Source organism: Mus pahari, chromosome 3 (genome assembly GCF_900095145.1).
Source record: "Mus pahari chromosome 3, PAHARI_EIJ_v1.1, whole genome shotgun sequence".
Classification (NCBI taxonomy): domain Eukaryota; kingdom Metazoa; phylum Chordata; class Mammalia; order Rodentia; family Muridae; genus Mus; species Mus pahari.
The window spans coordinates 76,403,591-76,414,024 of record NC_034592.1 but is presented as its reverse complement, the minus strand read 5'-3'; the positions used below and the strand labels follow the sequence as shown (position 1 = coordinate 76,414,024).

General features: G+C 55.6%; 2 protein-coding genes across 7 annotated transcripts in view; both read right to left on the bottom strand.

Annotated features, from left to right (window-relative positions):
• Arfgap2 (ADP ribosylation factor GTPase activating protein 2) overlaps positions 1-1,357 on the bottom strand; it is a 12,549-nt gene extending 11,192 nt beyond the window's left edge. Inside the window, exons 1-3 of one of the 2 annotated variants that reach the window (XM_021195067.2) lie at positions 1,068-1,357; positions 796-914; positions 196-268 (exon numbers count right to left, since the gene is read on the bottom strand). In XM_021195067.2, coding sequence (XP_021050726.1) covers positions 196-268; positions 796-914; positions 1,068-1,139 — 264 coding nt within the window. In that variant the 5' untranslated portion in view covers positions 1,140-1,357. The remainder of the gene's footprint in view (positions 1-195; positions 269-795; positions 915-1,067) is intronic. The other variant, XM_021195066.2, reaches the window with a different exon arrangement.
• Positions 1,358-1,805: 448 nt separating this feature from the next.
• Pacsin3 (protein kinase C and casein kinase substrate in neurons 3) lies at positions 1,806-10,234 on the bottom strand. 5 transcript variants are annotated; one of them, XM_021193184.1, is made up of 11 exons: positions 9,511-9,623; positions 6,500-6,563; positions 6,166-6,256; positions 5,869-6,025; positions 5,023-5,258; positions 4,766-4,921; positions 3,531-3,706; positions 3,296-3,416; positions 3,052-3,188; positions 2,573-2,694; positions 1,806-2,276 (listed from the first exon to the last, which is right to left on the bottom strand). In XM_021193184.1, the coding sequence occupies exons 3-11, from the start codon at positions 6,217-6,219 to the stop codon at positions 2,161-2,163; spliced, it is 1,275 nt and encodes a 424-aa protein (XP_021048843.1). In that variant the 5' UTR covers positions 6,220-6,256; positions 6,500-6,563; positions 9,511-9,623; the 3' UTR covers positions 1,806-2,160. The 5 variants fall into 5 exon arrangements, with proteins under 5 accessions (XP_021048843.1, XP_029392702.1, XP_021048844.1 ...); XM_029536842.1 differs by lacking the exon at positions 9,511-9,623 and adding an exon at positions 10,091-10,234 and having other exon boundaries at positions 1,818-2,276; XM_021193185.2 differs by having other exon boundaries at positions 1,818-2,276; positions 6,500-6,559.
• Between the last annotated feature and the right edge of the window lie 200 nt (positions 10,235-10,434).

Genomic DNA, 10,434 nt, shown 5'->3' with positions numbered 1-10,434 from the left:
AGAGAGAGAGAGAGAGAGAAAGAGAAAGAAAGAAAAGAAGCTGTTTATAAATTTTTCTGAATTTAGAAAAGTATGTGGCATGTTCCAGAGCTGCAAACTCTCTGACCAGAGAAACCAAACTCACTTTGAGAAATCAAGGAAAAGTTAAGTACCCAGGCAGAAGGGTGGGGGTGGAAGAAGGTAAAAGAACGTTACCGCATTGGCATTCCCGCCGACCTGCATACACCTCAGCTGCAACCAGCTCCAGTTCGAATCCAACTCTGTAGACCTGTGTACAAGGGCTGAGTGTCACCTTCCCTATCAAGACTAAACCTGTCATTTGGCCTCAGGCTTCTGTGGGTGTCCAGGAACCATCAGTCACTGTCCCATTTCCTCCTCTCTGCCCTGTATTTGAAATCATCTCGCTTCACCTAATCCAAAGGTTACTCATTGTTTCTGAAAAGGAGATCGGAAAGGAGGTCGACTTCTGAGAAATGCAGGCACGGGTTTGGCTCTTCTAAAAGTTTGGCCAAAGTCGCACTGGAGGCCTACTGGGCCAATCTTTCTGCTATAACAAGGTCAATGCATCTAACTTCTCCCCCAAACTGATGCTGAGTGTCATGTTAACCGTGAGGAGAGAAGCCACAGAGGCGGAATTCCCCCGCCGCCCGCAAGCCCCCGCTGTAGGCTACCAGAACTCCCGCCAGGAGGTCCCCAAACACCGAATTCAGAAAGGTCCCAGTCCAGGCGTCCTCTCCCCGTCGCTGGCCACACATACCGCCCCCGTGGAGGCACAGCACCTCAAACAGAACCCACCTGATAAAGCTGAGATGGACACCCAAGGAGCGATGCACTCCGGAGCAGTCAATACACAAAAATACACCGTAAGTGATGCTGGCCCAACTAGGGCTCTTGGCGCCACAATCGAAACAGGCCTAAGTGGAAAAGGCGACAAGTGAACAGTTAGGGCCCAGAGTCGAGGCCCGGCGCTAGAAACCACCCTCGGTCCCCGCCCTCCCTCAGACCCCGGGGGACAGGAGACGTCTTCCCCGCCGGCGTCAGGACCCGTGCCCCGCCCGCTCAAACACCTTGTTGGTGGGAATTGCGCGAAGCCTCTTAAAAAGAGTCTGGATTTCGGTCTTGCTCGGGCTCGCCGCCATTTTCTCTCCTTCCCAGACACAACCGCGACCGACAGGTCCCGGCGCGGGCCAATCCTCGGCGGCGAAGGCAGGCTAACCGCGCCGGTCACGACAGGGCCCTGACCCGCCTACGAGTGGAGTGATTCGACCAGATCTGGGCCAATGGACGTCGGGCGGGGCTGGCACGTGACGTCAGCAGCCGGGAGCTCCACCACGGGCCGGAGAGTGAACGCCGAGCTGCGCCTGGCCAATCCGCAACCCGAGCGGGCGACGGCTCGTGGACTGGCCCAAACTTCCTCGCGAGTTCCAGCTGGACCCGGGCAACCTACGTACCGCTCGACCACTGACTGTAGGCGACAGGCAGAGAGCCATGACAACAGACTCTGTGATGAGTTACTGATGGACGAGTAATGATTAACAATCTCCCAAATGCTCCTAGCCCCATCGGGAAGGCATTGGCAGGGCTCCAGTTTAGCTCACAATCCAGCAACTGGCCTAGAGCAGAGGCCGGCCGGCACACAACCTTGATCGCCAAGTCCCTTCCAGTCCAGGTTACAGTCCTGAAATGCCGGGGCAGATACCAGGAGGCAACTGCCTGCCGCATCCCAGTTCCATAACACATGGCGCGCCCACAGACCGATCCCCTGCCTCCCACCAGCAAGAGTGGGATATCAAAAGACGCTCACAACACTTGATGGGGTTTTTATTCTTGATCAAATTTAATGCACACTACAAGTCACAAAAGAGGGTGCTGCCAGCCCAAAACTCCATTCTCCCCAACCTCGCCCCAGGAACTCCTAGACAGTTTAGGAGCTGGATCCTCCTACTCTGGGATGACTCCAAATGTTCCTGAGGAGGCTCGGGCACCTCTCGACCCTCCATCACTCCAACCTCCAATTCTAGACACAGACCCCTGCCCTTCATGGGCCCTAAGACTTCCTCCTGTGGAAACAGAGGGACAGCAGCAACACATGGTTCAGGGCCTTCAGGTCCAGCAGTCCAGGAAGGGTTGAGCTCCGCCGTGGTAGGGCTGTCAGGGCACTCAGGCGCCCACACATTCTACATAATTGGCAGGGTACAGACCAATGCGGCCACTCTGCAGCTGGCCCTGGCACCAGCCCTGCTCATCCTCCTCACTCATCTTCAGCAGCTCTTCCCCTGAAGAAAGACGAAACAGTCACTGCCAAAGGCACTGGCTTCACTGGTCTCAAAACTAGGTCATGGACTGGGGGATGGGATAGCACAAGGGCTGACAAACTGGAGGATACCCAACTCAGACCAGGATAGGACACAGCCAGGAAAAGCCACCCAACCTTAGACCCCAGGGTCTAAGGCTGCAGCTGGACCCTGAGCAGCCCGTGAAGATGGAGTCCCTGGCTTTCCTCTTCTACAGCCCTGCTCTAGCAGGTAGGTCAGGGGCTCAAATGGGAAGGACCATGAAGGGCCCGGCATACCTGCTCGGAAGCTCAGCTCATCCGCCTCCTGGCCAGCATAGTCATAAAGCGCCCGTACCCTCACCCCAGCGGCAACTTTCCGGGGACTCTCCTCATCTGACCAGTCCTCATCCTGCCCGCTACTAGAGAGGGGAACACAAGGGGCACAACTCAGGGCATGAGACCCACTGAATCCACTACTCAAGACAAAGGGCTTGGTGGCGTGTGGGGAGGAGCCGAGTGGAGACGTGGGGGAGGAGCCGAGTGAACAGCCACCCTGCTGCCACTCACTACTGTGGATACAGGTCCAACTCCGTGCACAAGACTGTTATAGAGCCAAACTGCGAGGGATACCGGATCATGGAGCAAATCTAAACCTCGGTGAAATTAACTCTCCCAAGATGGCCCTCGGACACTGATGTGATGGGGAAGAAGGAAGAGGTGGGAACAAGCAAGCCATAGATCCTAGTCTATGTTTTGATCAGGATCCGGGCTCTCACCCCGGGGACGATGGGGACTGGGGTGGGGGTGCGGTGCCATCTTTTGTTGGTACAATGCTGGTCAGAGTAACCTCATCCGGGCTCCGGCCGCCCTTCTCCTTGCGGCTGATGGCTCTCTGTGTGTCTAAGGACCATTCCTGTGGAGAGATTTTGGCCCACCTTCACTGACTTCATCACAAACCTTGTCATCCTTTTGGAACCCACACTGAGCCCAACCCAGTCCCACCCAGCCTCTAACACCTGCCTCGAACTGTGGCCAGTTCATGGCCATGCCAGGCCCGTGTGTGCTTCGCCACCAGCGCAGATCCTCTTCATCACTGGCAGCCTCGATGCCCTGCTGCAGGTCTCGATGGAGCTCGTGGAACCTGTGAGGCACCCAGTCAGACAAGGAAGGCCAGAGGCCCTAGAACGTGAAGTTATGCAGCCCCACCAAACCCCAGAGGAGGTCAGGGGAGCCTCTCTCCAGCACGCCGCCATACTTGTCGCTACTGGAGAGGTCGAGGTGTTGATGCAGGGTGAGCAAGACATCCTTAAAGAAGAGAAGCCGCTGGCGCTCGGCTGCCTGGCAGCTCTCAAAGGCCTGCTCCATGTCCTCCATATAGCGTGGGGTGTAGCGATTTAGCTCAGCCAGGGTCTGCTCATACTGGGTTTTCATCTGGGTGAGAGAGAAGGGAGGCAGTAAGGACAGACTGCCTTCCACTCAGGCCTGCACCAGTATTCACTGAGCATAGCCACAGGCTAGACCTGAAGCTAGCTAGCCACTGGGGGGTGGGGGGGGGCAGTCAGGCCTGGAACTCACTTCCTACCCTCAGGAATAGACAGAAGCAGCCTAATAGGGGAAGTGACACACAAACAAACACCTAGAAGAATCTGGATGGAGTGCAAGACAGGGTCAATCTAGATGATAAGGTGAGATAAATCCAAGTAGGCTTCCTGGAGGAGGTGTTATAGAAATGCCACCCCTCAGGGAGGATGAACTGCTAGAGAGAAAGACACTCCGGGCAGGGGACAGAGTAAGCAATATGAAAACTGATTCCAGGTAACTAAGTCCCCAACTTCCTAAAACCCAGCCATTTCTCTGGGGGCGGGGGGAAGCCATTCTTCAAAATCCCATTGCTTTCCTGGGTAAAGCATTGTATTTCCTCATGTTTCTCTCTCTCTCTCTCTCTCTCTCTCTCTCTGTGTGTGTGTGTGTGTGTGTGTGTGTGTGTGTGTGTGTGTGTGTATGTGGTGGAGGCAGAATGTCAACATGGGGTGCCTTCCTCAGTTGCTCATCCTTAGCCTAGCTGGCCATCCGGGTCCAGGGATCCACCTGTCCCATCCATCCCTGACACACACCCATTCTGACAACCCCCTTTACCACTCCAGCTGCCTTGCCTAGCTTTTACCTTCACAACCAGCACTTCACCCACCAACCTATCTCCTCAGGCCCAAGTTCCTCCTGTTTATTTGTTTGTTTGTTTGTTTGTTTGTTGAGACAGGATCTCATTACAGTAGCCTTTGTTGGCCTGAAACTCCATGTAGGCAGGGCTAATCCTCTATGTAGACCAGGCTGGCCTTGAACCTATAAAAATCCACCTGCCTCTGTTTCCTGAGTGCTAGATATTAAAGAGTGCACCCCTACGCCCAGCCCAAGTTCCAGTGGTGTGGGGAGTAGAGCTGAAGAGCCTAGGGTCTGAAAAGGCATCCGGGAAGCTCTGCCAGGGGACTGTACCTTCTCTGCCTCCTTGGTGCAGCGGCCCACCCGCTCCTGTAATTTTCGAAGCTGCTCCTGGGACATGGAGCTGTCTGCCTTCGCGTGGCTCTCCCGGGTCTGGGCTGTCTTCTCGTCCTTGCGGGCTGTGTGGTAGCTCTTCTTAGAAGCCTCCACCTAAGGAGCATGAGAACAACTCGGAATCCTAGCCACCATACCCTGGTCCCGTGCAGACCTGGAAGGTGCCTGTCTCTGGGAAGTACTGCTCCGGACCTCACCTCCTTGAGCCTCTTTAGCCAGGGCTTCTGAGCCTTACGGAAACCATCCTCTGCAGCCCGGCTTTCCCGAAAGCCCCCCAGCACCGGCCGGTGGAAAGCCCCGCGCTGCCAGGTCCGCACTCGCTCGCTGTCTGGACCGTGCAACTTCTCCCTCACCTCCAAGTGCAGCTCGCTCAGCCTCTCAGCTGCAGTGAAGAAGGCATGCCAGGCCTTCTCCAGAGTGCCGTACTGTGGGCCTGCAAAGGGATGAGCTCAGGCCAGGTGGGGTTGCTATCTTAAGTAGGACCTTCCCCTGTCCCTGCATCCTGCTCTGAGTGCCAGACAGGGGCATGGTCAGAGCTGAGGTGCAACAGCTGAACAGCAGCAGTGTCAAGTCCTGCGTTAGAATTCCCTACTCTGCCCTGACATGAGCGATCTCATGAATCCTTGACTTCACTCCTACCATGGGGACTCTGCCATTGCTAACGTGGAATGGGCAAAAACAAACAACAACAAAGCAAAACAAACAACAACAAAAACTAAACCTAGAGAAGTCAGGTTAACTTGTCTGAAGCAGAGTAAAACCGAGTCTGCTGCACAAGCCCTGTAATGCCCGGATCTTTCTACCCAGATAAAAGACCTACACTCCATATTTAGCTTTTCCTAACTGTGACTTCAGGCAAGTCCCTCCTCTGACTTTCATTTCTGTTCTAGAAAACAGGTAGAGTAGGAAGATGGCTCCTTCTTGCCCTGCATGCTTGAGGTCTTAAATTCCATTGCCAGTCCCCACAAAACCTCAGGAAGCTGTCCTGAGGGTCCCACCCTCACAACCTCTGAGGCCTTTGGTAGGTCTGCATACTGGCTCACCCTTCTCCACAGCACCCCTCCATTTGCGGGCCCAGTCAGACAGCTGCTGGGCGTAGGCCTTCTCAATGCGGGCACGTTCTTGGAAGCAGCTAACCAGGTCCCCACACAGCCTGTGCCCATCCTCAACCCGCTGCACTGTCCGTCTGTAGTTGCCAGCCTGGAGTACAGAAGAGAGATGGCTTCATGAGCCCCCTTTCCAGCTGGGACCAGTAGCCAGGCTACTCCTGGACAGGTGGCTGAGCCCAGCAAGAAAGGGACAGTTTACTGCCACTCCGGACCCAGTCCCCAGCCGCTTACCTCCCAGAAACTGCCCCCTAGGACCTCCCCTCCAGCGTCCTCCTCTGGAGCCATGGTATCCCTGCAGCACGGAATGGTGGCAGATGTGGTGCTGTGGAGGGCAGGCGATTAGACAGAAAAGTGAGACCTGCAGTTTGGGGACTGTGAAGAGGCCTTCTAATAGTCCAAAGCTTTGTCCTTTTGCCATCCCCACTACCCAAGGAATGACCGGAGGAATGGCTGAGCGGCAGAAGGCTAAAAGTCCCCAGGAGGAGCCAGGAGAGAGGCAAAGATGGCAGCTCCCAAGTCCCCTGCTCCCTGTGAATCTGCCCATCTCAGTCCATCCTCTACGTACCTGGGGTCTCCAGATCACTTCCAGGACCCGTGTCCAACTCTCCAAGCTGCCACTATGCGTCTGGCTTGACATTAACAAGAACACAGAAGGGAGTGAGGAGTGAGAGCCTCCAATGTCCAGGGCGGTGCCCAGTACCCCCGATATAGCAACTGCTGTCAGAAGTGCCAGATTCCAGGCTGAGAATGCCAGACTGGTCACACAATCCATCTAGCAAGGGATTAGGTGACAGACAGGGGTGGGTGGTGGGCAGAAAGCCCCACACTCCTACTTTAGATGAGAAGAGAACTCTTGCCTAACTAGGCCCCTTGGATGACAAGGCGACCCCATGAACAAACCAGTCCAAGTGAGGAGGTGCCCTGTCACAGCCCCAGCAAGCGTCCATGCTGAGCAGACTGGAGAGAGAGCCAGAAGGCCTGGCCCTATCATGACCAGGAAGTTTTTGAACAACTGTGCTTTACTGTCCTAAAGGAGCCTCAGCTCACTCTAAAGTGGAAATTCCCCCACCTGGTCAGCGTCCATGCTACGGCTGACGTAAAACTCAAAACTGGCAATGAACTGGAAACACTTGAAAGATCCGTCATTCGTAAGGAGACACTTGCTTGCCCCCTGCCACCACCACACAACATCCAGGAGTGTCTTAAAGGGTCCTGAGGTAACAATTCCATTCTGCCTTCAAAAAGTCCAGGGTAATTTTACCCCCAAGTCAGTCTCTCTCTCTCTCTCTCTCTCTCTCTCTCTCTCTCTCTCTCTCTCTCTCCACCCCACCCCCACTAGAGGACACAGTGACATGCAGCCTCCTGCCTCCAGGCAAGGTCTTAGCTCTCCCCAGTACCAATAGACTCCTAGTCCATAGAAGGAAATTACTTTCTTCACTGAGATAGCCCAAGGCCACTGGGACAGTTAGGTCAAGGGGACAAGAGTATGGGATTGCAGCAACCAAAGCAGGACTCTGACACAGTGCTCTCTAAACTGGGAAACCTCTACTCACTCTCAAAACTCCAAATTTCACTCTGTCTTCCTCAGGGCTCCCTATAGCCCCTGCGTTCCCAGTCCCACCATATATTCCATAGGTTGGGACTGAATCTGTCCGAAGTCATTGACAGACTTCTGCAGTTTCGGTTCACGTTACCCCCAGGGCACTAGAATCAGTAACAACTAAATCAGAAAACAAAGGACTGGAGGCTTAGCTCAAAGATAGGACATACTTGAGCCAAGAGGTTAGGTCCATCATCAGCACCAAAAAGGAAAGAAGAAGAAGAATGGCCCATCTGAAGATCAGAAAAGATGCTGGCTACAGCAGCCCTGAGAAAATCCTGGTCTAAGCGGACTTCCCACTTCTGCTGGCAGGAGGGAGACTCTCCCCGGGGAACCTCATTAGCCTATAGCCAAGGAAGATCCCTGGACACAGAGCAAACTGCCCCCCAGGTTCTACTAGCTCTCCACCTTGTTTCCTCTTGAGTCAGCCCCACTTGTCCAGAATGGCTTGCCAGCCAGATTGGGGGGTGGGAAGCAGTAATTATAAATCATTGAGCCATCCAGGACCTGGGGACCCTGCCTACTCCAGTCTCCTGCTCCCGGCTCCCAGGAGAGCTGCCCCCAACCCGTTCCTTCTCCCTGGCCCCAGAACAGAGCAGGCTGTGTGTGCAGTGCTGGCACAGCTCCCTCAGGCCGCACAGAGCAAACACTAGCTGGAGCCCCAGGCACAGCCAGGCCCCGGCACCCCGGCTTCATCTAGCTCCGGGGGTGGACCTGGCACCTTGGTCCCTGTTGAGGAGGATTGGCATCTTGTGTCTCCTGACATTAGCAGAGACCCACATCTGAGTGAACACATCCTACCACAGCAAGAGCTCAGAGAGCAAGCACAGGTAGTTAAAATCTTTCCAGCCCAGGCCCTCCACCTAGCCTGTCAGAGGAGGCTTCAGGGTCTCTTTTCAACCGCAAGTGCTGAACTGGGGGTTCTGGGCTTCAGGGCAGAGCGCACTCTCCCCACCTGAGCTCCAAAGGCTTCCGTCTCGATCCTTTCTTACACGTAAGCCAGCCCCCACCCTTTTCCAGTAGCTGGGGACACAGCCTGGAAGAGAGCAAAGCTACCCTGCCCAGCCCAGTCCTGTGTCCTGAGTCACACACAGGCTGCGCCCAAGGGCTTCCCCAGCAGCCTCTCCCAGTCAGCCTGTAGACCTAGGATTTGGAAGTGCAGGAGGGGCTGGCTGCTGATCCAGAGAGGGTCGCTTAAAATCAAGAGACTGGCACTGTCTTTTGGAAGGATGGGGGAGGGGGTGGCTCAGAGAAAGGGGGAGGAGGCAGAGCCAGGGAGGGGCATAACAAAGGGGCACTTTTGGAAACCCGACCTGCCGGCTGAGGTGCCTGCTCGCTGATGACGCACTCCTAACCTCGAGCCTCCACACTAAATCACAGAAACCAGGGGCTGCCGGTCTTTGGCCTCCACCCTTTTAGACAGCGCCACCCGACAAACCACCTCCGGATCCCAGAAGGCTCGATGTTGAACAACTCCAAGCCGGTGGAGCCAGCCACAGGATAGGCATTGCCAGGCCTAGACATGGAGGCTCTAGGACGTCTTGGACAAACTTGTTGAACTTGGTCTTGGTGGGGAGGTGGGGCCAGCTGCTTACTGCAGCGGGGAAGGGGCGCTGCCTACTAGGGTTAGCCATACAGATAGTGGCGCGAAGGGGCGGGGGGCGGGCTTTTTACAGAGGCCCCTTCTAGGACTTCAGAACGGGCGCAAGGAGAGCAGCTGGGGACCCTCTAGACGCCCTGAGAGATGATTTGCTCCTCCAGCTGGACGCCCCATTTCCCCTGGCTGACCTGAAGAAACTCCTAATTAGCGTAGGAGTTGAGATGGCCTTGCGCTCAGTGGCAGCCAATGGCCGGGGTCTCCCGCGCGGGAGTCCGTCCCATTGCCAACTTCAGGAGTCGAAGGACCAAAGAGCAAGCTAGAGCCACCGTGCGGCCGCCGTCCCCCCCCCCCCCAGCACCCCGTCCAAAGCACTCACCGTGTCCTCTCAGGGGCCCTCGGTGGGTTAGGGGGATCTGGCCACGCTCAGTTCGGAGTCCTACCACTCCCGGTCCGGGCCACCGCCTCCTGGAGCGCTTCGGGCCCTCCCCCGGGAAGCCCGGCCCCCCGAGCCCGCCCTCTCCGCGGAGCCGCCGCCCCAACCCCACCGACAGCATCCCCGCAGCGGGGACTGCAGACATCCCTGCGCCAGGTGGCTCGGGATGCGAGCCATAGGATCTGCTCCCCGGGTGCAGAGAGAGCTGGAGCCAATAGTCTAAGGGGGCGTAGCGAGGCTACCAGAGAACTGTGAGCTTTGTCGCTCTCCAGAGCTTTCCAGAGCCTGGGAGGCCGGTAGGAGTGAGTGGGAACTTGCACACTAATCATTGGGGTGGAATTCGGGGACAATTCTGAGGGGACATTCTTTGCTGCGAGCACCTAGAAAGTTAGAAGTTAGCTACAGGGAGACAGATTCATAACCACCCACTTCTTGTAAACGTGAATGAGGGTTAGAGATATCTTCAGCGGTATCTGCCCAAGATCTCTAGTCCGGCAGAAGCGAGACTAGAAGCCATGCCTACCTAGAGCAGCTCTGCTTGCAGCTCTAGCGCGCATCCCGAGACCTGAGACAAACACGCGGTGGGAGTGGGACAAAAACAAAACAAAACAAAACAAAACAAAAAACACGAACTCCTCCCCCTCCGTGTTTACGGTTTCAGATTTTGTATCTCAACTCATCTTTAGACCCCTTGGTCTCACCTCCTAGTTCAATGTAGACTTTTTCCGAATCGTCACGATGCCACCCCACCCTAAATAGATCCCTTCTTCACTGCCCCACCCCCAGTCTCTCGGGATTTCAGAGCCTGTGGGTCTGTTATTTATATTCACTGGAGCGGTCCAAGAATGTTCTGAGGCTGACCTAATC

Coding starts and splice junctions, on each gene's coding strand:
- Pacsin3 (XM_029536842.1), bottom strand. CDS start 6,219: ATGGCTCCAGAGGAGGACGCTGGAGGGGAGGTCCTAGGGGGCAGTTTC. Junction 6,026..6,165: donor TAGGGGGCAGTTTCTGGGAG/GTAAGCGGCTGG, acceptor TCTGTACTCCAG/GCTGGCAACTACAGACGGAC. Junction 3,707..4,765: donor GCACCAAGGAGGCAGAGAAG/GTACAGTCCCCT, acceptor TCTCTCACCCAG/ATGAAAACCCAGTATGAGCA.